Source organism: Candida albicans, chromosome 2, assembly GCF_000182965.3.
Source record: "Candida albicans SC5314 chromosome 2, complete sequence".
NCBI classification, from domain to species: Eukaryota; Fungi; Ascomycota; class Pichiomycetes; order Serinales; family Debaryomycetaceae; genus Candida; species Candida albicans.
The window spans coordinates 90,381-114,822 of NC_032090.1; the positions used below are offsets into that span (position 1 = coordinate 90,381).

The 24,442-nt window shown below is 35.2% G+C and overlaps 11 protein-coding genes across 11 annotated transcripts; 4 read left to right on the forward strand and 7 right to left on the reverse strand. All coding sequences in view use genetic code 12, as the record gives it.

The window, feature by feature from the left end:
* Nucleotides 1-259: 259 nt before the first annotated feature.
* On the forward strand, nucleotides 260-2,039 carry CAALFM_C200570WA (uncharacterized protein; the record flags this gene model as incomplete). Its single annotated transcript, XM_019475194.1, has 2 exons — nucleotides 260-293; nucleotides 367-2,039. 2 exons carry the CDS (start codon nucleotides 260-262, stop codon nucleotides 2,037-2,039), a joined length of 1,707 nt encoding a protein of 568 aa, XP_019330739.1.
* A 127-nt stretch (nucleotides 2,040-2,166) lies between these two features.
* On the reverse strand, nucleotides 2,167-3,711 carry SMF3 (putative divalent metal ion transporter; the record flags this gene model as incomplete). Its single annotated transcript, XM_714423.1, has 1 exon — nucleotides 2,167-3,711. One exon carries the CDS (start codon nucleotides 3,709-3,711, stop codon nucleotides 2,167-2,169), a length of 1,545 nt encoding a protein of 514 aa, XP_719516.1.
* A 1,023-nt stretch (nucleotides 3,712-4,734) lies between these two features.
* On the forward strand, nucleotides 4,735-6,315 carry CAALFM_C200590WA (uncharacterized protein; the record flags this gene model as incomplete). Its single annotated transcript, XM_714422.2, has 1 exon — nucleotides 4,735-6,315. One exon carries the CDS (start codon nucleotides 4,735-4,737, stop codon nucleotides 6,313-6,315), a length of 1,581 nt encoding a protein of 526 aa, XP_719515.2.
* Nucleotides 6,316-6,422: 107 nt separating this feature from the next.
* Nucleotides 6,423-7,136, reverse strand: CAALFM_C200600CA (uncharacterized protein; the record flags this gene model as incomplete). The annotated part of the gene is made up of 1 exon (XM_714421.2): nucleotides 6,423-7,136. The coding sequence occupies one exon, from the start codon at nucleotides 7,134-7,136 to the stop codon at nucleotides 6,423-6,425; it is 714 nt and encodes a 237-aa protein (XP_719514.2).
* A 434-nt stretch (nucleotides 7,137-7,570) lies between these two features.
* Nucleotides 7,571-8,022, reverse strand: ATP18 (F1F0 ATP synthase subunit i; the record flags this gene model as incomplete). The annotated part of the gene is made up of 2 exons (XM_019475195.1): nucleotides 7,571-7,701; nucleotides 7,959-8,022. 2 exons carry the CDS (start codon nucleotides 8,020-8,022, stop codon nucleotides 7,571-7,573), a joined length of 195 nt encoding a protein of 64 aa, XP_019330740.1.
* A 203-nt stretch (nucleotides 8,023-8,225) lies between these two features.
* CAALFM_C200620CA (protein-lysine N-methyltransferase) lies at nucleotides 8,226-9,197 on the reverse strand (the record flags this gene model as incomplete). Its single annotated transcript, XM_714420.1, has 1 exon — nucleotides 8,226-9,197. The coding sequence occupies one exon, from the start codon at nucleotides 9,195-9,197 to the stop codon at nucleotides 8,226-8,228; it is 972 nt and encodes a 323-aa protein (XP_719513.1).
* Nucleotides 9,198-9,301: 104 nt separating this feature from the next.
* Nucleotides 9,302-10,330, reverse strand: CAALFM_C200630CA (allantoicase; the record flags this gene model as incomplete). The annotated part of the gene is made up of 1 exon (XM_714419.1): nucleotides 9,302-10,330. One exon carries the CDS (start codon nucleotides 10,328-10,330, stop codon nucleotides 9,302-9,304), a length of 1,029 nt encoding a protein of 342 aa, XP_719512.1.
* A 680-nt stretch (nucleotides 10,331-11,010) lies between these two features.
* CAALFM_C200640WA (uncharacterized protein) lies at nucleotides 11,011-14,334 on the forward strand (the record flags this gene model as incomplete). Its single annotated transcript, XM_714418.2, has 1 exon — nucleotides 11,011-14,334. One exon carries the CDS (start codon nucleotides 11,011-11,013, stop codon nucleotides 14,332-14,334), a length of 3,324 nt encoding a protein of 1,107 aa, XP_719511.2.
* Nucleotides 14,335-14,619: 285 nt separating this feature from the next.
* CAALFM_C200650WA (uncharacterized protein) lies at nucleotides 14,620-18,090 on the forward strand (the record flags this gene model as incomplete). The annotated part of the gene is made up of 1 exon (XM_714417.2): nucleotides 14,620-18,090. One exon carries the CDS (start codon nucleotides 14,620-14,622, stop codon nucleotides 18,088-18,090), a length of 3,471 nt encoding a protein of 1,156 aa, XP_719510.1.
* Nucleotides 18,091-18,285: 195 nt separating this feature from the next.
* SOD4 (Sod4p) lies at nucleotides 18,286-18,984 on the reverse strand (the record flags this gene model as incomplete). The annotated part of the gene is made up of 1 exon (XM_714416.1): nucleotides 18,286-18,984. One exon carries the CDS (start codon nucleotides 18,982-18,984, stop codon nucleotides 18,286-18,288), a length of 699 nt encoding a protein of 232 aa, XP_719509.1.
* A 1,949-nt stretch (nucleotides 18,985-20,933) lies between these two features.
* Nucleotides 20,934-21,620, reverse strand: SOD5 (Sod5p; the record flags this gene model as incomplete). Its single annotated transcript, XM_714414.1, has 1 exon — nucleotides 20,934-21,620. One exon carries the CDS (start codon nucleotides 21,618-21,620, stop codon nucleotides 20,934-20,936), a length of 687 nt encoding a protein of 228 aa, XP_719507.1.
* Nucleotides 21,621-24,442: the final 2,822 nt, after the last annotated feature.

Consider the following 24,442-nt stretch of genomic DNA (forward strand, 5'->3'; position numbering starts at 1 on the left):
AATGTTGTAAAAAACAACCTCTCCCCAAACTCACCTGTATGCTGGTAAGTTACAATAACTTGAAGTCGTGCACACACTACAAGAAATGTTAAACAGCTTAAAGAAAAATCATCAACGAGCGGAAAAAAAAAAAAAAAAACTTACAACGAGACAAACAGAAAAAAAAAAAGTTATATAGTCTTTGAATATGTTTTGATTTTTTGGTTCTTTTTTTTCTCCGTCTTTAGTATAATCTATAGTTGACTCTATCAAGACAATCATGACAAAAGATATTGAAAATCAAAGTTCTTCACGTATGTATATTTATCACAAACTAGAAAAAAAAAAGAGCTTGCAATGAACCAACGACTAACAACCATTTTAAAGTGTCCAAGTTTGAGAGCATATTACCAGATTTGTTTACAGTATATGAACATACAAATAAAGATGTTTTAACCAATGAGATACTTCCAGTGGACTTTTACCAGGAAAACCCTATGAAAATAGTGTCATCATTGCAATCACACACAACAACGGATGTCACCAGTATTAAAAATAAGTATAAAAACGGACAGTATTCTACACCATACCAATTATTCCATGATATTAAGGCTGTTGCATCCATTTTGTTGAACAAAGAAGAAAATGGATCTTTACAATATAAAGAGTTAGATTTTTTCTACAAATTTTCTACAGAATTGTTATTACGTGAAGTTGGTAATTTGATCAAATTCAACAATGAAACCGGCGAGATTAAAACTGAATTGGAAACACAATTAGATGAAGATTTTACCAAGATAATCACCAACTATAATATTTCCAATGGGGAAGTCATTACCTATATTTCAACCACCGAAGAACCAGAACCTCAATCTTCCAGCGTGCTCTATCAACATCATCAACATAAGGAAGAACCAACGAAAAAGACCCAACCATTGTTCTCTTCTGTAATTTCTAAATCAGAGTTGGATAATAGAGCATCGATTGTTCCTTCACCTTACGGACTTGCCCAAGTTGTTCCTAGTATTAAAGATTCACTGTCCGAAAATACATTGGAGACCTTATCGCCTATTGCCAATAGAATTCCCTCACCATTGGACCAACCAACCAATATTTTACACGACTTTTTCCACCCCACTTGGTATACTATTTCGGTGCCAGCTTGGTTAACTTACACCTCACAGACTATAAAACCAGCAAACCTTAATACCAATCAAGAACTGGAGGATGGAGTCGGTGCCTCAACCAAGACAAAGCTTTCAATTTTGAAGAATAGAGATAACGATTATTCAACGAAACCAACCAATATTTGGGGCCCAGGAAACTACTATCGATCATTTGCACCATCACGTAACCTGTCTGGGTCCATTGTGGGAAACAAATTGAAAGCTAATGTTTGGTTGCAACATATTGGTATGACAGAGATTGCTGAACTCAAAGAAAGTTTTGTTGAAAATAAAAATGAAACGAATCCTTTGGATAATGATACAGTAGTGGGTAAAGAGGATGCAGGTGAAGGTAAATCTAGTAAAGAAAACGGGGCTGAACCTACCAATGGACATCAAGCCAGTGAAAAAACTCAACAACCGTCATCTCGTCAAGCCATAAATATCGCCAATATTATCAAGTGGGATCCAACAAAAGTCGAAGAGTTGAACTATTTGAAAGAGCATAAACAAGATTTGGTCAATCCTCAAAAACTTCAAAAAATGATCTCCATATCATTATTGAAATTGAATAAGCTACGTCAACAAAGATATTCACGAAGTGATGTACGAAACCCATTGGCTCCTCAACATGAAGAAAATATTTTGTACAATAGAGTGGTCAAACTAATTTCTATAGCTATTCAGTTGTTCAACGTAAACCCAGGATGTTTTTCATACCAATTTAGTAAAAATATCCCGGTGTTAGTATCTGAATTCAGTGGTACATTACCAGGAATCCCTCCAACCAAGGCAATTGTCAATAACGGTACCACTGCTACCACTAAACTGAACCGGTTGCCTAATCTCAAGGGTCCATCAGCATATAGAAAAAGACCAACAAGATTTGCTTGAGCTGATAGTATCTATATTTTGTAATGTACAATGACTGTGTAATATTAATATATTATTTTTCGATTTCTAATTTGTATCATATTTTTTTTTTATTGATATTCTATATATAAACTCTAATTGTATAAATTTAAATATCAGCCCCATTGGCAAATGCAATAATTAAATAGACATTCAAACCTGTAATGATAACCCAGGTGAGAATACTAGCATTACGAAGTAGACTACCGTTTTCAAAACTGATTTTTTTCACTGGAATTTGTTCATCAAGATCATTTTCTTCTAAAAGTGGGGTAGACTCGTCTGTCAGAGATGTATCTATCACCGTCATGAATTCTTTTTTGGAAGTGAAATAAATTAATGGTGCACTGACAATTGGTAAAATGAAACTCAATACAACTTGGGAAGAGTTCATTACTTTTGAAACACCCTCTCTACCCAAGATTCCAACAACCACTATAACTGGAACAATTGCCAATACTCTGGTTATGATTCTTCTCTTCCAAGGTTCTAATGTCCAATTGATAAACCCTTCACTGATAATTTGCCCTGCCATAGTGCATACAATACCAGCACTTTGTCCCGAAAACAACATTGACAATGCAAAAACCAACCCAGCAGCGGGTGAGATATAATAGGACAACATTTCATAAATTGACAACAAGTCGGCATCGGCTGCATCTGGTTTGCCATACAAAGTAGACCCGGCAACAATCAAAATTGCCGAGTTCACAAACACAGCAACAATAAACAACGACAGAACCAATTCAACATACGAGTAATTCAAACAATACTTGATTGCTGCATACGAGGGTTTATACTTGTTTGTCAATAATGACCCATCGGAGATTCTGCGTAATCTCGACCCTTCTACTGGTTGATGAGGTGGCACCAATCTCGTGGTGTCTTCATTTTCAACGGGCAAAACATTTGCTTTGGTGCCATGTGTCTCATCATATTCCTTCAATCTTGGTTGAACCAATGCGGAGCCTAAAAACAAGGAATGAGGCATGACTGTCAGACCAACAATCGCACAACTCAAAAACAACGCCATCGACTCCTTGAATATTTCTTTATTGACCGGTAAAAATCCTTTAAATATTTTCCAGCCAGATCCCGGCTCAAAGTTACATTTAAAAAGTTCTAAAATAAAGCAAACACACGTGGCAGCCACCAATATTGATACCAATATTTCAAAGAATTTGGTCTGTTTCATGCTTCCATCCTTGTGATATGCCATTAAAATAATTAAAACATCCAAAACGGTAATTACAACCCCATATAATAAAGGAATCCCAAATAAAATCTCCAACGAAATCGCGGTTCCAACAACCTCGGCCAAATCGGTGGCTATAATGGCGATTTCAGCACAGAAATACATGAAAAGGTTCAACTTTGGGTTTAAATGTAATCGGCACATTTCTGCTAAATCTAAACCTGTGATGGTCCCCAATTTGACACACAAGGCTTGCAAAATGATAGCAAACAAATTGGCCATGAAAATAATGAAACATAATTTATATTGGTACATCGATCCTGATGATACTGATGTCAGATAGTTTCCTGGATCCATATAACTCACACTGACCACTAAACCTGGGCCTATAAACGTGGCATATTTTTTCACAGAATGAGCAACTCGTTTTAGTAGTGGTTGTTGTTGTTGTTGATTCATAATTCGTGATGATTATCTATCTTAAGCTGTAATTGTTTATAAGTTGCGTCTGTATCGAACAAAATTCTAAAACTTAAAAAGAAAAACTACTCATGTATTTATAATTAAGCTGAGTTGTTAATCGCGTGACGGCGTTAATTAATAGATCGTTGTTGGGAATGTTCAAGAGCTATTGAGATTGAGATTTTTTTTTTTTTTTTCTTGTTGTGTCTCGTTCGTTTCCTTTTCTTTCTTTTCCCTCCACATAAAAATTTGACTTTTCTCGTTCTAACTTTTGTTTCTTGTGGCTGATTTTAGATTTCTAAAACTTGTTGATTTTGCATTCCGACCATTTCCGTATTGTTTATCTATGATACTGATGATGACTTTTGGTTGTTGCCAATTGGAACCAATTTTCTTTTCTACAAAAGAGGATTAGCCCACTTTATTGTTGTTCTTTCCCTTGAAACATTAAGATGTACTTTATGGCTTTATATTCACCTGTACAGGTTTTGTACGGCAATTGATATTTTACAAACGCGTTGCCAGTTTGATTGGAATACATACATTTCTATTCTTAACTCTACGTGATGCGAGGTCAGCAAAGATTTCCAAAAACAAGTACTGCAACAGAAAATGCTTCCTGAATTGAGCCTCATTTATGGGACCATCCCAATTTCTAACTATCAACGCGTTAGTTGTTACTAATTTGCAACGATTCTACAATAGCCAACATTAAAAAAGCCACTCCATAGTAAGACATCTCTATAAACCAGATGCAAGAGCCAGCTGTTTTAATCTGTACCACCAGATGCCACCAATAATTGGTAATTTCCTCCCCGTAGTTTATATCTTCCTTGTTTATTTAGCAAATTTCAAACCTCTGCCATTAATTGAGATAGCGCTACCAATAACATCCTGCATACGGACAACTTGACCTTTGTTGATTTCTGTTGATTTTTCTTTTTTTGTCAGTACAACCAATCACACTTGTCATACGTATAATCGTCTAGTTTTAACGTCTCCAGCAATTTAACTGGGAAAATGATACTAATAAATCCCATGATTAGCAAATGCTTGATTAATAGAAATGTTGCTAGCAGACATTGGTTTAAATTATTGGCCACCAGGTCTATTACTACATCTACCACAAATTTCACCAACAATAGTCTCGTGTACAATTTGAACAACTACAAAAGTTCTTTTCCAGAAGATTTCACGGTAAATGAGGACATCAGCAAATATATCAACTTGAATAAGCACAAACTAGAAACTCAGCTGTTAAAGATTGGAATAATATATGCCAATAAAGAGACTAAAACTAACTCGAAATTAATTGAAGCATTAATGGCTGATCCATTGGCTTCTGGTAATGAAATTTGGTTTGATAAAATTGCCAACAGAAAGTCTTTTGGGAAATTTGTATATAACGATGCACCCGAAGTGGATGAAGAAAGCGGAGAGTTTGGAATTCCTTCACCAATACTATCAGGCAACTACAGAAATAAATTTCAACAGCAAATTGAGATTGCCAATGATTTGATTATTGAAGAAGTTTCTGACGTCACAAACACTGGTGATTATATTTTTTTAATCAATGTTTCAAACGAATTAAAGAATACAGATTATCATAAAGACGTCAAGAATAAAATACTACTCAACGTTCTTGACAATTGTGAATTTACTCCTTATAGTTCCGAATCCACCCCAGTTACTTTTGCGACAAGCTCTCATAGCCATTTAATTAAAATAAACAGTCAGCTTGCTTACAAAGGTATAACTGAATTCATATCAAAAGACGTAATGGCAACTGATACGTTTATTAACAGCATGACGGACAGTAACATTTATGAACTATACAAAGCTATAAATTGGTTTACTCAGACACTGGTGTTGGAAGAATGGCTTTTACATAATATAAAATCCCAAATCAAAGAACAAATATCCACTGCTGCTGCACCAGAAGAGATTAATGATATTTCCAATATGGAGATTGCTAGATTTACAGATTTGGTTAATACCGAATTGCAAGACGAGTTTAAACCAAAAACAACCAAATTCTTCCATAAAAACCTCATTTGGTGGAAATTGTACTACAAAAATGATAATGTGGAATATGATATAAAGGATTTTTTTATGAACCACTTTATGAACAAAAGTATAGAAAACTACAATTACTTGAAAGGGAAAATTAGTCTGGTTGACGCCGAAGTGATTGACAATCCATTATTGAAATTGAAAAATAAAGTGATCAACAAACGTATTGCTGAAGAAATACAACCATTTGTATACCGTGCTTTGGCGACTGCATTTTTATATTACCAACTCCCTATATCACTTATATCATTTTGTGGTTATCAATATTTTGGCTACGGCGCTAATGAATGTATTGCATTGACCACCCTAGGTTTAGTTTTAGGGTTTAACCAGGTTTCCAAAATATGGACTAACTTTACTGAGAAATGGCTCAATGACTTGTTTGAAGAAATCAGGATTTGTCTAGGGAAAGAGTGCATCGAAGAAGGATTACTCAAACAATCCAATCTTCAATTGGACAAAGATATCAAGACCACACTTTTAAGACAAGAAATCTTAAACGAAATCAATAAAGATGCCACAGATTAAACAACTTAATAAATAAATAAATAAATACGTGATATTAATAATGTATAATGTAAAACTATTCTATTTGACACTGGTACCTCACCCACATCCACACCCACACCAACACATTACAAACTTGGAGGAGCTTGTTCGCCTTGACTATTACCATTTTTCAATTTTTGTTCTAATCTTTCAAACTCTTTCACGGCTATTTCTTCTTCTGGATCCAAAATCTGTATGACTTCTTTGACCTCTTCGACGTAATGCATCAACATACTTTCAATACCATGTTTCAAAGTATCTTCACTTGCACTACAGGACTTACAAGCTCCCTGTAATTTCACAAAAACTGTTCCTGTTTCTTCATCAAAGCCTTTCAATTCGATATCACCTCCATCATCTTGTATAGCTGGTCTAATTCTAGTTTCTATCAACTCTTTAATCATGGAAATTAATTCAGACTCTTCCTCGGCTTCTCTTTGAGCTTCGTCCACTAGCTCTTTAGTAATCACTGGATGCTTTTTAGAGGTCAAAAACTCATCCAATTGTTCCACAATCTCTGGTCTTAAGTTTGCCCAATTAATATAATCTTGCTTATTAACAGTAAGGAAATCGTGTCCCAACATTACAGATTTGACACCAGGAATTTTGAAAAGAGTTAACGCCAATGGAGAATGAATGGCTTGTAAAGTCGTTGTGAATTCAAATGTTTTGTCATCCATAGGTAGTATATTACACTCTGGTGATATAAATTTTAAAGCATTGGGATTTGGCGTTGGCAAAGTCTTGAAATGGTACAATCTTTTTGGAATATATGCGAGTAAGCGTTTGTTCACAAACATGGTTGAGTCGATGAAGAAAGAAGTTGAATAGTTGTTTGAAAAAAAAAAAAAATATCTTCGATTACTAATTTGAAGATCGTTAAGTATTTATCTGTGCAAAGATAGTAAAGAGACAAAGAAGCAAGAAAAAAAAACGTGATGCTTACTAAATATGCGATTTAATTGGCTTGAACCATACTGACACAATAGTCAGTATCTAAGAGATTGACTTTAGTTATGGTTACCATGGACTCATTATGATAGTGTTCTACTAAATCTGTAAATATGTAAAAGTATTATTTTTTTAAACTTTATATATATATGTAATGAAAATTTGAATATTTAATAAATAACCCAAAAAGAAGAAAACAACTGATATAAATCCATTGAACCATAACGTTTTCAACAAGAAATAACGACAGATAATGAATTATTCAATGTTAGAAACAACCACCTTAATCTCTTTTATCTAAATCAATGTATTTACCACCTTTGGCAAATCTTGGGTTTCTTGGGTCATTGATGAATTCATCGGAGTTAGCTGAAGCAATTGATCCCTTATAAACTAAATAGTAAGTAATACCAGCTAGAATAAATGAATGTTAGTAAAAATTGGAACAGAGGAAAAGGATCATAGTGTGTGATTTGATGACAATTTTGGCTATTCGTTTTTATAAACAACTCAAAATGAATATGCTGTCATGATATATTGATTGAATGAAAAATCCCAAGAATAACCGTCGTTGTATCGTTAATTGCATTAAAAAACAGTCTTTAGATTAGTTGTCCAATGTCAATCACTATCACAGGCAATATATGAATCCAACATGATGTTTTACATACCACCAATAGCGTATGGCCAGTAAGTTTTCAAAACTGGGAAAGGATATCTTGGAAGGGAACCCATATTTATTTATCTATTAGGTAGTTAATTTGGGAAAAGAAAGAATAGCAGACTCTTGACACTATTTGGTTTTTTTGGTTTTTTTTTTTCAACGAGCGTGAGAGAAAAACTCGGTGAAAGGACTCGTTCAACAGATATTATTGGACAGTAACTATATACAGGAAATACATAGAAACAAAGCGTTAACTACTACACCATTCTTCTACCTACACATGTATTTCATAAATACGTATTTGAGGAGTATTAACATTAAACCAGCAGTTGGATTGAATAGAATGTGGGTCTGACTCGGTGGCTCTAACTAACCATTTGCCGGCAAACCATACATCTAGCTTCAGCTCCCATTCTTTTATAGTGTCCATGTTTCGTACTGTTGCCGCAATTACTGCAAATTGTAAATTGTTGTTAGCAAACAAGTCTTGAATGGTTTGACATAGTGGGTCCAAGATTCTTGTATCGTAAGTAATATCTGCCGCCACGAGGAAATCCACATCATCCTCAATTGTTGTATTTTCACCCCAGATCAATTGTTGACATTGTATAATACTGGAATCGTTTAACTCATTTAACCTCAATGTTTCTTGTAGATTGTCAAACACATTACTAGATCCGTCAGTCATGATCAATCTTTTGATGTTGTCAATTTTGCGGTGATAATTTTTGGCAAGAGCCAAACTCACCAAGCCTGTACCGCATCCAATTTCCATAACAGTTTTGTTTTTGAGATTGTATGGCGGGCTATCTTTGCCATTCAAAAAATTAGATAAATAAAGTGCTGCTTCCCACGTTCTTAACCCTGTTGTATTACTTCCTGAGATTAGTTTAGGTGTTTCTTTTATTGTTATCGTATCCTTGCCATCACCACTATATTGTTGATTAAACCCAGATATGAAATACTTGATAACATCTGTTTGTTCTGGGTTTAGCTCCTTTGAGTTCAAAACGTCAGGATCACAATATAGTTCGTATAGTTCGTCTGAAGTGTCTTCATTTGAAGATTCAATGTGTTTGATATACTCTTTCAATACTGTTTTGACATAATAAGGGTTTAACGGCAACACTGTCTGGATACGGTTAACAAACTCTAGTTGTGAGTCATATTTCAAATCATCAACAGTGAATGATATATATTTTGCGGGAACTCTTTGTTCAATCAATGAAAAAAAACGTCTATTCATTGTAAGAGTAGTTTACAAATCGATGTATTATTATATAATTTCGAATCTCTTCACTCCACCAACCAAAAAAATTTTTTTTTTCTTACCGAGATCGTAAATCTTCATCAAGCCTTCACACCAAAAGCACGAATTCTTTTAACACCACCGTCTGGAATTATAGTCAATTTAATATGCGAATATACTTTTGAGTTATCTTTGACTTTGAATGCATGTTCTTTGTCGGCACTAGTTTTGGAGTCGTCAACAACCACTTCCCAAGCATCAGAATTTGCTTCAATCTTTGACTCCTCATCAACATTTATACCTTTAACATTGACTTTTTGAGGGAAATTACCTCTAAAATGTGCTGTGTCAACCACAATTTCCAGTAATTTTGCAGGAGCACCTAGTCTGATAATAACCCAATCTGTGTGGCCTGGCTCTCTTGATCTTTTTGTTTCCCAACCATCAGACATATCATGGCCACGTCCTGGTAATAAGAGGTTGTCAGCAGTACCAAAATGCTGATCACTAAACTTAATAGCCACACCTCCATTTTGAACAGAGGCAAAATCAGTGACAGAACTTGATGATTGATCGGTAACTGGTATGACTTGTCCGTAGAGTCTGAACCTGGCGATCCCACCGTCCGGATACATTCTCAATCTAGCATGTGTGTAATTCTTGTTTGTCAACGAGCCTCTAGAAAAGAAATGTTTTTGCAGTGGGCCACATTCGACTTTAGCAATGACCTCTTCCCAATCTTCCTCTTTAACATTCTGTAAATTTTCGTCACTGGCATCGAAATTTTGCAATGCCTCGACAGAAATATGTGGCGCATGATTACCATTGAAAAAAGCTGTATCAACTTCACAAGCGATCAATTTGGCTGAACTGACACCTAATTTGAAAATAACCCAGTCAGCTTCTGCTTCGTTGTGTCTTCTGGTTTCCCAACCATCGTACCAAGCACCAGCATATGTGAATCTAGTCGCATCTCTGATTGGTGGCTTCGGCTTAATTAAATTCTCAGCATCAGCAAACCACTGATCTGAGAAAGATAACACTTTTCCACCGAGTTTTTCACCAATAACATCTGTATATTGTGAAACAATTTGCTTTTGAAAGTCGTCTTGAGAAAGAATTTTGGTCATCGAAAATGCTTTAAATAATGTTTAAAAAAAGTTATGTGTGATTATATAAAATATCATATATGCAATTGTAGAAAGGAGATCTCCACCAATTTATAGTTGAAAGAGTTTTGAAAAATCCAATCTTTGATTCGGGGTTGTCCGAGACAAACTTCCTATTGATAGTCGCACAGTTTGCCGAATTAGATGTTAGATTGGTAGCGCCAGGTACACCACAATTGGAAATAAATCCCGCCAACAATTGTTTGGCAATTAAGTGATAGCAGCTTTCAAATACGATAGTATCGTACATATTACGAAGATCTTTTAATAGTTAACGAAATACAAGTGTACATAAAAATATATGCGAGCCCATTTGAGCCAAATCAAGTAAACTACATCGTGAATAATCATGTATAAAGCGCCCATCGGTTTTATCTTTGACTTTTATAGCCGATCAGTACCCCAAAAAAAATAAGCTTTCATGTTAGCGCCGATTACACATGTAATATTTATGGAAAAGCAACTAAATTGGCATGTGCCATGGGGCTTAAATGAAATAAAACAATGGAAAACCATAAATAAGTTTCAGACCATTCTTCAAAAATTTTCTGAAAATAACCGTTTATATATATATATATAGGTGGTTATGTAGTCCCTTGCTTGGACTTTTACTATTTTCTTTAATTATCGTTGTTTCTACAATGCCACCTGAAGAATTACATGACAGCGATTTACTGTCAGTTGCATCCTCAACTACACCCTCAACGGTTCAACAATCTTTAGAGAATGAAAATATTCCTGTTCAGTTAGATGAGCTGAAAATTGTCGGAGATAATACTGAAAACTATATTGTGAATGCATACTTCCCTGAAGGTGACGAGCGTAATCTCGCCTATACAATTGTGAAAGAAGAACCTGAAATAAAACCTAGCTTGTGGAACAAGTTTGTGGATTTTGTTTGGCCTGATTACATTCTCAAACATTTAGATTATCCTTCCTTCAAAATTACATTTCGTAGCTGGTGCCAATTGTGGGTATGCACAGTGTTAACAATTATCCCAGCAACAAGTCATTGGATGGGCGGTGCTGCATACTTGATAATTGTTTTAGGGTTTATCACCGTTTCTGGGGGGACCTCTATCGCCATGAATACACTTTCCAGTATTGCGGGGTTTATTGGTGTTATTATTGCATTCCTTCATCATGTGATTACAACAAAAATTATAAACCACATCCATCATGGTATCACACCTGAAACACTTACCAAAAACTTGATAGATGAAGGTCTTTGTCACTTTGATTCCGGTTTAGAACAATGTATCCAAGATCAAATTTTCACTGGTAGATACATCACCACTACTGGTTCAGCTGTCACCATTCTTTCAATAATCACATGCACATTCATTGTCGGTAACATGAGAGAACATATGCATCCATTGTGGGCATTGGTCTATGTCTCTGGTCAGATTGCAATTTGTATATTTGCCTGTTACGGCCATTTTCTGCCGTTGTTTGATCCTTTGGAAATTGGTTATGTCGTTATCAAACCTTTTGCATTAGGGTTCATTGCAAAGATAGTTTCAGCCTTGCTTGTGTATCCAACCACATCAAACTGGACCTTCTTCAATGGTTACACTAAAATCTTGAAAGGATTGAAATCGTCTCTGGAAAAGAATGCCAAATTCTTTAAAACCATGAAACCTTCAGCATCCAATTTTGGAAACTATAAAATGTTTAAAAAAGAGATACTCAAGCTTCGTGGGTCTATGGCACCCTTGGAAATAGTTGCATCGACAATCTGGTTAGAATACTCGTATGGGAGATTTGATGTTGGTGATGTGGGAGAGTTTAGATCCCTTTTAAAGAATTTATTTACCTCATCATCAACTTATACTTATTTTTATCAATTGTTGGAAGAACGAACTCATTTTGTTAGAAACGAATTTGCTCTTGTAAGAAAGAGGTCTAATGCTTCTTCTCAATTTGCCCGAAAACCAGCATTTGATAAAACCGACCTTTCCTACACAGATGTGGCAGAATACGAGTTGAGACAGAGACTGAAAATCATGAAAAGTAGAATAATACTTCAAGGGGAAGAAGACAGTAGACTTACAACTATAGTGATTGATGAGATGGCGACCAGAATCTCTCAGTATTTTGCAGGATTATTGGATAATGCTGATACCGGCATTGAAGTTATAGCTGAGTGGTTGGAAGCCGCCAATGATTTCAGAATATTCTCCTGGGTTCCTGGTCAATGGAGCAAACATGTGTCGTTGCAAGAACAATTGAATTCAAAAGTCAAGGTAGTGAAGCTGGAATTGGAAATTGAACTAGCCAAGTTTGATAATGTGGAAACCCTTAAAAAGATTATGATTGATACTTCAAAACCCGAGAAAGAAGTTTTATTTTTGATTAGTCAGGGTGTTTTTTTCTTGCAGATTGTCAAACATCAATGTGAGAACATTCTCAAAGTATTAGACTATTGTCTTGAACTTGACGAAAGAAGGCCAACACCTAAATTTATCACCTATTTCTCAAAGACAAAGTACTCGGAACCAAAGCATTTGTCTAATAAGATTGATGTGACAAATCCTGGACTGGAAAATATTGTACGGAAAAGAAATGCCGATACTTTGCCTCCGATCAACTTGTTCCAGTATATTGGGTACCTATTCACTAAATTGTACAAGTACCTTATCAGCAACGAATTCTGGTTTTGGATAAAAGTGGGTGGAATCATCACTATCGGGGCAATACCTTATTTTGTAAGGCCACTTGCAAACTTGTACTACAGAAACAGGATGATTTGGTTGGTTATTGTGATTGCGGTATCCATTAGTGAAAATACTGGATCATCAGTTTATGTTGTCTTCGCAAGATTGTGCTACTCTTTCTTTGGTGCTGTGGTGGGTATGGTTGCTTGGTACATTTCATGTGGCAATGGACAAGGTAATTATTATGGGTACGGGGCAGTTACGGCGGTTCTTTTCATGTATTTCATATATTTTCGCCACTTTTCCGTTCACCAAACGCTATTACCTCAAATATTGTACTCGGTCACTGCAGTTTTGGTCTTGGGCACTTCCTGGGTTGACGCAAAATACAACAAGTTAGCTAATGTTGATGTTGGTTATAAACCAGCGTATTTGAGATTCATAGGTGTTGCCATTGGGTTATGTCTTGGTATGTTGGCCGTGTTGCTTCCAAAACCTATTTCATCAAAAGCAATTGTTCGTAATGTTTTGGCAAAGACCATATCTGAGACTGGTAACATACATTGTGATGTAGCAAATTTTGCTTTGGCCCGTCTTGAAACCCCTGACTACAATATAAAGGGCAGGCAAGATGCCGTTTTAAGCAACTATAGTTCTTTGTTAATGAGAATGGCAGGGTTGTCAAAGCTCATGTCATTGAAGCTTGAAGTTCCGATAGCAGGATACTGGCCGGAAAGCAAATACAAACGATTGCTGGGTTTGGTAACTGACGTTATTCAGCTCTACCTTATGTTGTCGAGTGCTCTTCAAGGGTTGGATGGCCCTGAGAAATGGTTGCCGGTGGTTATAAAGAGAGTTGGATTCTGTTTTCCAGACTTGCAAGCAGAAGTATTTGCTACTATTCATATGGCATCCGATGCTTTAAGAACAAAGCAAGCTTTACCTAAAATCACAGAGGCCAATATCTCACTTAAGCATATGGAATTGTTAAGACAACAATGGGGGTTGAGAAGGATTTCTTTAAGTGAGAGATTCTACTGTGATAGTGCCATCAATAATAACAACGAGAACACTCTGAAAGAATTAGATCACTACAAACTTTTCAGTAACGATGGTCAGTTGAATATTATGTCCTTGCTAGTAGCTCACATGATTTACAATCGTTTGGATGAGATCATGATTTTAGTCAAAGGATTAGTTGGAGAAATCTATGACTTGAATGAAAGGATATTGGTTGACGAAGATGACTACTTTGAATTCAAACAAGATTTGGAATTCTCTGATGATAAAGAAAATAGTGCATTCTAATGCACGGGTCATTTATTTCCTAATAAGTCGTTATAGACGATTATATAATAATTAATATTCTGGTAATTGTAAATTACATTGTTTTGGCAAACGACGTATCACCATCTTGTTCGTGGATTTAATAAGGTGATATGGGTTTTCTTTTTGTTTTTGCTTGTTTCATTTAACAATGTTCACGAAAATGTTTTTTGCTTAGCGCCTTTCCAATGTTCTCTGTTTGAAGGATCTCGGAAACAAACTTTAATTATTTTTTTTTTTTCGCGGAGAAACTCTAATCCTCTTCTCATGATGTTAACCTTTTTTCTTTCTCCGTTCTGTATTTCAACACCTTGTACTTTATCTACCAACCTAAATGAAATGTCAAATAGCAGAGATAGTCATGAATCTTTAACATCCTTAGAATCATCGTCATCTTTGGCATCTTCAAGGGTTTCTCCAGCACATGTTGATGCCCCCATACCTCTACAAGATATTAATCAGCAAAATGCTGGCGAAGAAGGAGGAGGAGGAGAACAGCAAAATGATGATGAAAATAACGATATAGCCAACGCATATTTCCCTGATGGAGATGAAAGAAACCTTATAAATTCAATATTGGATGAAAAAATCGAGGCTAAACCTACCTTGTGGAGAAAAGTTCTTGACGTGATATGGCCAAACTACATTTTGAACCACTTGGATTATGCCTCATTCAAAATAGTCTGTCGGAGCTGGTGTCATGTTTGGTCTTGTGCTGTTTTAACAATTATACCCAGAACCTATTATTGGCTTGGGAATGCTGCATATTTGATTGTGGTATTGGGGTTCCTTTCGATATCTGGCGGTTCATCTATCATCATGAACGTCTTGGCTAGTTGTGCGGGACTTTTCGGGATGATGATTGCATTTGTTCATCATGTTGTCAGATCAAAAATAATAAATGATTTAAACCATGGAATAACGTCACAGGAATTGGCCCAACAGCTCATACAAGAAGGTAGTTGTCAAATGAATGACCAATTACAGGCTTGTGTTTCAGAACAAATTTTCACTGGAAGGTACATCACTACTAAAGCTGCTGCAATTAGTATATTATCTATTATATCTTTTACATTTATTGTTGGGAACATTCGACAGCATGCACATCCGCTATGGACCTTGGCGTATATTGGGGGACAATTTGGTAGTTGCATATTTACCTGTTATGGTCATTTTTCACCGTTATATCAGCCATTGGAAATTGGACTTATAGTTTTAAAACCATTTGGATTATCATTACTGGTAAAAGTCTTGACATCCTTGATTGTTTATCCTACCACATCTAACTGGTTATTTTTCCAAGGGAGTATAAAATTTATGACGCAGTTGCAAAAGGCCATGGATGGCAATACAAAAATGTTTAAGACATTAAAACCGTCAGCACCAAATTTTTCCAATTACAAGGCGTACAAGAAAGATATTACCAAGTTGAGAAGCTCAATGGCACCTTCAGAGAATGTGGCGTCTACTATTTGGTTGGAGTATTCTTACGGGAGATTTGATGTTGGTGATGTTGGTGAATTTAGATCATTATTGAAAAATTTAATTAGTTCAAGTGCAAGTTATGCTTATTTTTATCAACTATTACAAGAAAGGACATTTTATGCCAAAGATGACTTTGCAATTGTCAGGAAAAAATCGAATGCCTCGTCTCATTTGGCTCATGGACATGCGAAATTATTTAGCGCCATTCAGGATTCCTATAAGAAAGTTGGCAAATATGAATCAGAGAAAAGAATGAAAGTTTTGAGAAACAGAATTGCCATTCATGGTGCTGGTAACCGAATGACTTTAGGAGGGATTGACGAAGTGGCAAAGTTTATGTCCAAACATTTTACCCCACTATTGGAGGATGCAAACTTGGGTATTCAAACTATTATTGAATGGTTAGAGGCTGCCAATGAGTTTCGAATCTATGCATGGCTACCAGGAAAATGGAATATGCATGTACTGAAGCAAAAGGAGATCAATGGAAAAGTCTTCAAAGCTAGAACTACCTTAAAGGATCTGTTGTGCAAGTTTGAAGATGTTGAGACAATGAAGAAGATGATGGTGGATTCAACTAGAAGTGAAAATGAAATGCTTTTTTTAATTAGTCAAGGTGTTTTATTTTTGCAAATAGCCAAGCATCAGTGTGAGAATATTTTGAAAATACTAGACTTGTGTTTGGACTTGGATGAAAGAAGACCAGAACCCAAGTTTATAACTTTTTTCACGAAAAATCGGTACTCCAAGCCAAGGCATTTATCAAGCGATATGGATAAACCAATGCCCGATTATCTATCTAGTGATATCCAAGAAAGGGATGCTGACAATTTGCCACCAGCAAATGCAATGCAGTTTTTCGGTCTATATTTCACAAAATTATATTCATTCTTTATTAGTAATAAGTTTTGGTTCTGGATCAAAGCTGGTGGATTAATAACTATTGGGGCAATTCCATATTTTGTAAGAACGACGGCAGGTTTCTATTACCATCACAGAATGATATGGTTGGTTATTATGATTGCAGTTTCCATCAGCGAAAACACCGGCTCAACAATATATGTTTTTTGTGCAAAATTGGTGTATACATTTTTTGGTGCAATTGTTGGAATGATTGGTTGGTATATTGCTTGTGGCAATGGTAATGGTAATTATTATGGATATGGAGCTGTAACTGCAGTGTTGTTTGTTTATTTTGTTTATTTTAGACATTTTTCCGTGCATCAAACATTATTACCACAAAATTTGTTTGCTGTAACAGCGGAGTTAGTGATGGGTACATCTTGGATAGATGCTAAACTATACCCCATGACAGATGTAAAGTACGGTTTCGAACCTGCTTATCTTCGATTTATTGGTGTGACTATTGGGTTGTGTATTGGTTCTTTAGCAGCAATTATCCCCAGTCCTGTTTCATCAAAGGCATTGGTTCGAAAGATATTGGCAGATGGACTTTCAGAAGTTGGGAATATCCATTGTTCTGTAACCAAGTTTGCTTTGAAAAGAGCTGTTGATCCTCATTTCCATACTGAACCAAGACACGATATACTACTAGCTAAATTTAGATACTTGTTGCTAAAAGTTGCTCGGTTGTCGACCTTGTTAGTTCCATTGAAATTCGAATTGCCTATTTCCGGGTATTGGCCCGAGTCCAAGTATTTGAGATTACAGGGGTTGATTACAGATGTTACTCAACTTTACTTAATGCTATTGGTGGCATTTAACGAACTCGAAGACCCTGTACATTGGCTACCGACAATTTTCCGGAGAATTGGGTTTTGTTATGCTGAGTTAGAAGCAGATATTTTTGCTACTGTTCACATGGCAGCTGATGCATTGAGAACCAAGGAAGCATTGCCTAAAATCACCGATGCTAATATATCAGTCAAGCATATGGAACTCTTACGAAAACAATGGGGGCTTGAAAAAATATCATTAAGTGAACGATTTTATAGTAAAGTGAAAAAAAAATGTACCCAAGAAACTGGTCATGATGAAATTACAAAGGAGTTGGATTACGATAAATTTTTCAGTAATGATGGGAAATTAAACATTGTTTCATTGTTGGTGGCACATATGATATACAACAGATTAGACGAGATCATCATTGTTGTCAAGGGGTTAGTTGGGGAGATTTACGATTTGGATGAAAATGTTTTGATTGCAGAAGAAGTTGATGACGATGAGGAAGACCAACCATACGCGTGGCTTCTGGACGAGGATGACGAAAACGATTTATTGATACAGAATTAAAAAAAAATAGACTTCTAAAATGCATTGTTTGTTTTATAGAATAGGCTTATAGAATACAATTAGACCTTAAATTTTACAACAAACTAACTTGTACTTACGAGTACAAATAAAATTGGAAAAAAAGTTTAATGAAAAATTGAATAACAACGTTTAATTAAATAGTGTATACATTTGATTGTTCTAGTTATTCTCTATCTAAATTAAAGCAGCAACAACACCGGCAATACCAGCAGCCAAGAAACCACTTATTTCAGCTCTACCAGCACCGCTACCTTGAGAAGCACTAGTTGATGAACCAGAAGATCCATTTGTTGAGTTCTTCGATGATGACGAAGAAGAAGAAGAAGAGTTTGACCAAGTAGCAGCACTTGCAGTATCGTCACCTTCGTCAAGAGTGGTGATATTAGCACAGTTCAATCTAGTGTTATTGTTGGAATGAACAACAATAGACAACCCACCAATGTAAGCTTTACTGTCTTTGTTCAATGAAATGTAAGAGTCGTCATATTCAACTTCAAATGATTCACTGGTAATATTACCGTGTCTTCCAGACAAATCACCCAATTCTAAAGCAGCTGGTGTTTTGGCAGTAGTGGAACCATTGAACGGATTAAAGTGCATACCTGTAGCAGTACAGTTTTTGGATTCTGGAACTGGCTTTTCGTGAACATGGTATGGATATGGGCCAACACCTGAAGGCAATCCAGTTAAATCAACACTGACCAAAACAGTACCATTGTTTGCTGGCTCAAATTTAATTGTACCTTCAATATCTGATTTAGATGTTTTCTTAAATCTTGCAACTAATGGTGCCTTGCCTTTGGAGTCAGTTGAAATTGGTGAATCACCTGCTAATGCAAGAGCAACAATTGAAATAATAGACAAGTATTTCATAGTAATAGTGTGTGTGATTAAAAATCTAATGTTTTATGAATAAAAAGGAAGGAAATAAGGCATAGATGAATAAATTTTCAGACGGGGGGAGAATCTTATCCCTTTATATATCCTTTAGCTCCGTTTTACAGTATAAAGTTTTAGCACAAAACATTAGTAATTTCCTTATAATTTGCAAACCTTAGTGTCTTGGTCGTTTGTATTTGTTAGTAAGTATTTAGTGTAAAATAAATAATCCTTGCTAAAATTGTTATTGGTGTATATTTTATTTTTTGTTATTCCTTGGCATGTCAATTGATTTGTGGGAGAGATTAAAATGCACAATTGAAACTCGGATTATCGTTTTGCGTAACACCAGACTATAAAAATAAATAAATCAATCGACCAAAACTACTGAGTTGGGAAAGAAATACTCCTGTACTTTAAATCGATTATAGTCTAAAATTTAACTTTGAGTAATGTTATTTGGTTTATGCTGACATTCGTAAGTGCAGTTGCGTTTAGGAGGTTATTGTGTAAATAAACTCTCTTGATTGGATACATTCCTTTCCCACAATCGCATCTTTATAATTGGATGAAATTCATTTGTGAGTTCTTTTCAATAGAATAGGTTGTGTAAATTTTAGTTTTCATAATTAGCGATATATAGATGAACACTGAAAGATATCTGACTTCAATGGCTTAGTTGTGTTTGGTCGTGTTTTGAATTTAGCTGATTGTATTAGTCTTGTTTTGCGTCTAATGTTAGAATGCTGGTATTTGATTTCCATCGCCAATCGTTTTGATTTTCCTAATCACATTAATTGTACGAATGATGAATAAGGCTTTGAAAAAATTGTACAGAAGAATTTTAGATTCGGGGAAAGATTTAATACGTGAAAATAAACCATGTGCTTTGTTTGTTATCCATAATGTGCGGGGGACTAAAACTTTTTCAACTATAAGGCAGTAAAATTGTTGTACGAAAATTTTAACAACCCAGACTAGTTGTAAGAGATATTCATCTTATTATATAGTGATTGTATCTATCGGTTATGTTAACGGTTAGAGTAATAGCTAATTGACTCATTGATAGTTTTTGGTAAACATAAATTTGCTCATGAATACAAAGAAGATACTTTTTTATTAAGGTACGTGAAATCTGTGCCCCATGCCCCTGAACGGGTCTCCAATTGGGAGAGAGAAAAAAAAATCTGGTTTTTTGCCAAGAAAAAAACAATACTAGTGTAGATTGAATTGATTAAATTGGTAAGGCGGAAGAGGTGCTTTTAAAATGACAGATGACAAAATTCCGCACACAAAGACAGTGTCAATTGATAGATGCCTACACTAGATACAACAAGAATTTGGTTTACTTGGGTAATATAATGATATTTGAAAATAGAATACCTCACGTTTGCTTCTCGCATGCTTTTTCATGTCTGTATAGGATAATGAAAGTGTTGATTGTAAGATGTAGATAATGAATCTGTTTTTTGTGTTTTTTTTTTTTGAATTGATGTCTTTTTTTCACATTTTGCGAGAATCGGCATTCAAAATTGCTGTGGGATAAGAGATAAAATATTGGACAAACTTCTGGTGTATTGTGGTTATTTGGATCTCTATTTGGGATTAGTTGTTTTTGGTTGATAAATAGCTTTTTTTGTTCTACTTTCTTATACATTGTATACCAAATCAAGCCTTTTTTAAATCTCGTATTTGATTTGCACATACATGAGCCTCTGGATTCATTTACTAAACTTGCTTATTGTATTCAGTAGTTCAAATTTGAGCTCGAGTAATGTGCTACTGTTTGGCAGCATTATGCTAACAGCAAAAGCTGATGAAGAAACAAGTATCGGTTGTGCCATTTTAATTATATATCTCTACATAAAGTAGCCACAGAGTAATCTTGTACCTGTTTATCAAACACAATAAGTAAAATGGCTCATCTATTTTATTTTTCTTTTTTAAATCAAGGCAGCAATGACACCAACTACACCTGCTGCCAAGAGACCATTTACTACTGCTCTCTCAGCGCCATTACCTTGAGGAGCAGTAGAAGCCATACTAGAAGAAGTGTTGACTGCACTTTGAGATGATGATGAAGATGAGTTTGACATAGTTGTGTTAGCATTGCCGTGTCCCTCGTCAAGCAAAGTGATATTAGCACAGTTCAATCTGGTACCATTGTTGGCGTGAATTACAATTGATAAACCGCCAATGTAAGATCTGCTTTTTTCGTTTAATGAAATGTAGGAGTCGTCATATTCAGTTTTGTAGGACTCGCCCATAATATTTCCATGTTTTCCAGCCAAATCACCAACTTCATGAGCAGCAGGAGTTGCAGCTCTAACGGTTCCATTGTAAGGATTGAAATGGTTTTCGGTAGCAGAACAATTCTTAGATGCTGGCACTGGTTTTTCATGAACGTGATATGGGAATGGACCAATATCAGAGGGCAATCCTTTCAAATCAACACTAACTGAAACGGTACCGTTATTAGCGGGTGTGAATTTGATAGTACCTTCAATATTTGATTTTGATGTCTTTTCAAATTTAGCAATTAATGATGGACTGCCTTTGGAGTCAGTTGAGATTGGTGCATCACCAGCCAAAGCAAAAGTAGCAAGTAAGAAAATGGACAAATACTTCATGATGAATGGTAAGTTAGATTGATATAATTTAAGTGGAACAAGAGTGTAGAGTTGAGATATAAGGACAATTCAGAAATATTTGGCAGAAAGTGCCCTTCCTTTTATATTTTTCACAACCTATTCTTCCTCCTAAATTTTTCAGTTTGGTAATAAGCAATGTATCTATTCTGCTACGCCTAGTTTGTTTTTGACAAGAAATTAATTGTACCCTTGTATTTGTACTTTCAATATTAGCATAGTAACAGAATGTTGTGGTCCCATTGTAATTGATCATGGGATATTTTTAGATGCAAACATAAACTGCATCTTCTTATTATTATTATGGAAAAAAATTCCTTGACTTTAAAAATTGCAAGATATTTTCATTTGTTAGTTTCGTACATGTACTTCTTGAATGATCAAGAAATTCTGTATTGTAATAAGTGCTCTGATTGATTTACATTAGTATGTTTGTGGTCAACATATAATCTGGAAATTTTTCAATTGTAGTGACCTCTCAGCCGTGGTGTTTTTTTCTTGTCGTAATCAATTGCCGTATTTTTTTTTTATTCGTACAAAACAGCAACTAACTGATACCATTTTACAGTCTACAAGCAAGACCCTTCTCTCGACAAGAGGAACTTTATCTTTTACCAATAAACTGGATATAACTTTTATGGAGGCAAAGTAATCGAATGCACTGATGCATGTTGGAATTATTTTTGTTGTTGACATGAAAACAGAAACCAAATGTTTCTGTTTGGCTTTGGTTTTATTCAATTTTTACCGAGTATACGAACCAACACTCGTGTTCGGTTTAAAAAGCGATTACAGACTTATTTGATTAGAAGTGATTGCATGTTTAGTAGATGAGACTGATTGATGCCATTCGTTAAATATGTAACGTTGGCATCTTTTCCCGAGCTGTTTTGTTTTCAGTTATGTAACCGCAAGTAAATATGATTTGATTGTAAATATTCTTGGAACTTCTGGTAGACCAGGTTTTCATCATTTCTAAAAATAACAAACGAAATCGTTAAATTCATTTTGCCTGACGTTCCTTCGTGAGAACTTAACAAATCAAGAGGTCAATGGCGCAATGGTTTCAATTCAAGAGAGCTTCTCAAGATTATCTGGATAGATAGTTGATTTTTGACGGAACTCGGTAATTTTCACTGTAGTGGTTACGAATTACGCAAAAGCGCATAGGCTATGGATACCAAGGTGTTGCAAAATTTAACAATAAAGCTATGCTGAAAATTGATGATGTTTTTGAATACAATTTATAGATACAGCCACTTCAAAACTATCTAAACTAAGTGACACAGATCTAGGTAGAACAAAATAAATTCCAACCAATTCAGAAGTACTAATTGGGATACTTGTTGAGTAAGTTGTACTAAACTATATTTCTTCAGTCGTTGGTTTAATTCTATCTCTCTTCAATTCTTCACTGTTTGAAGGTCTCGTGTGGATTCTAGAGTCCAATTGGAATCCCCTAAAAATAGTTTCTTTGTATGGGGTACAGAATGGGAAAGTTGAAGCGAATGTATCCCGATTATGTAATCATTCCAAGAAAATTTTGGATAACTAATAGATTCTTGGCCCATCAAAAAGTATTGACACCCGTCAACTACTGTCATAGAATTATTTCGTGAGTTCTTCTTAATATTCAATTCTTCTAACTTGTTGTTGTGATTTTGCAGATCACTTTTATCTCTCTAATTAAGCCTATATTGTATGATCTTGCTCTTTTTCTTTGCTCTAACTTTCCCGTTAAATAAAACAGAGCCCAGAATTTATGTGGAAGATCTGCAATAGTTAGTTGAAGTTGGGCTAGTTCATGCAACCTCAAAATCTCGTGAATAATTGCTTCTCGTTAGTGTGGTTCCTAATATATGGTGATTATTTGGAGGATGCGCTTATGCTGATCACCCTATTTTTGCATTAATATGGGGCTGTGTATTTGACCCAGTGAAGTGGCCCTATATAGGCGTTGTTCAATTTTGGGAGTCGCTATTAGCTGATTCTGATATTCCTAGAAAAGACAGACTTAGTGGGTGTCTGTTTTTGTGGAATCTAAGGATAATTGTTATCCTATATTACCGTATAAAACACATATCATTGATTTTTTCGTCACCTAGCACTGGTGATTAATAGTAGTACTTGCCTAAAAGTGAATGTAGATTACTAATACTCTAAAAACCCCATCTACTACAAGTGGGTACTAAAATCTTTGAAGCTCTACTTAAACCATAACCAGAAGAGGATCAATAGGCAAGCTTGTCTTACAGCAAAAACTTATCATTATAGATGTGACCTGTTCAATAAAGTTGTATTACTTGATGACTGACTTAATTAATAGATTCTTAAAGTGGAGATTTGAATAAATTTTGACCAATTTTACAGAACATATATTATGTGGTGGCACAAAACTAGTATGAGCTTATCATGCTGGTTTGAATACTTTTCTGTTAGTAGTAAGAACACTCTGGTTTACTCATCTAAATATAATGCAAATGTACCCTGATTAACCCCACAGTGGCTTAAAACCTTTAGCCACACAATTTATAGTTGTTCTTTTTTTCATATGAAAACTAAACTTGTGTTGGTGATACTTCCACGTATTAAGACGTATTTATTTTTTTAATTCTCGTTTATCTGGCCTTTTTCGAGATTCGGAATTCTCAACAACTAACTAAATTAAATGTAAAAAAACATCTCCAGATGATGATAATAAGCTAGCTACCTTCAACCTTGACACCATGATATACCATCAAATGTTACCACAAGCAAAAACTAAATAAATGATTTTGCTGTTGGATAAATAGTGGCTTTGAATA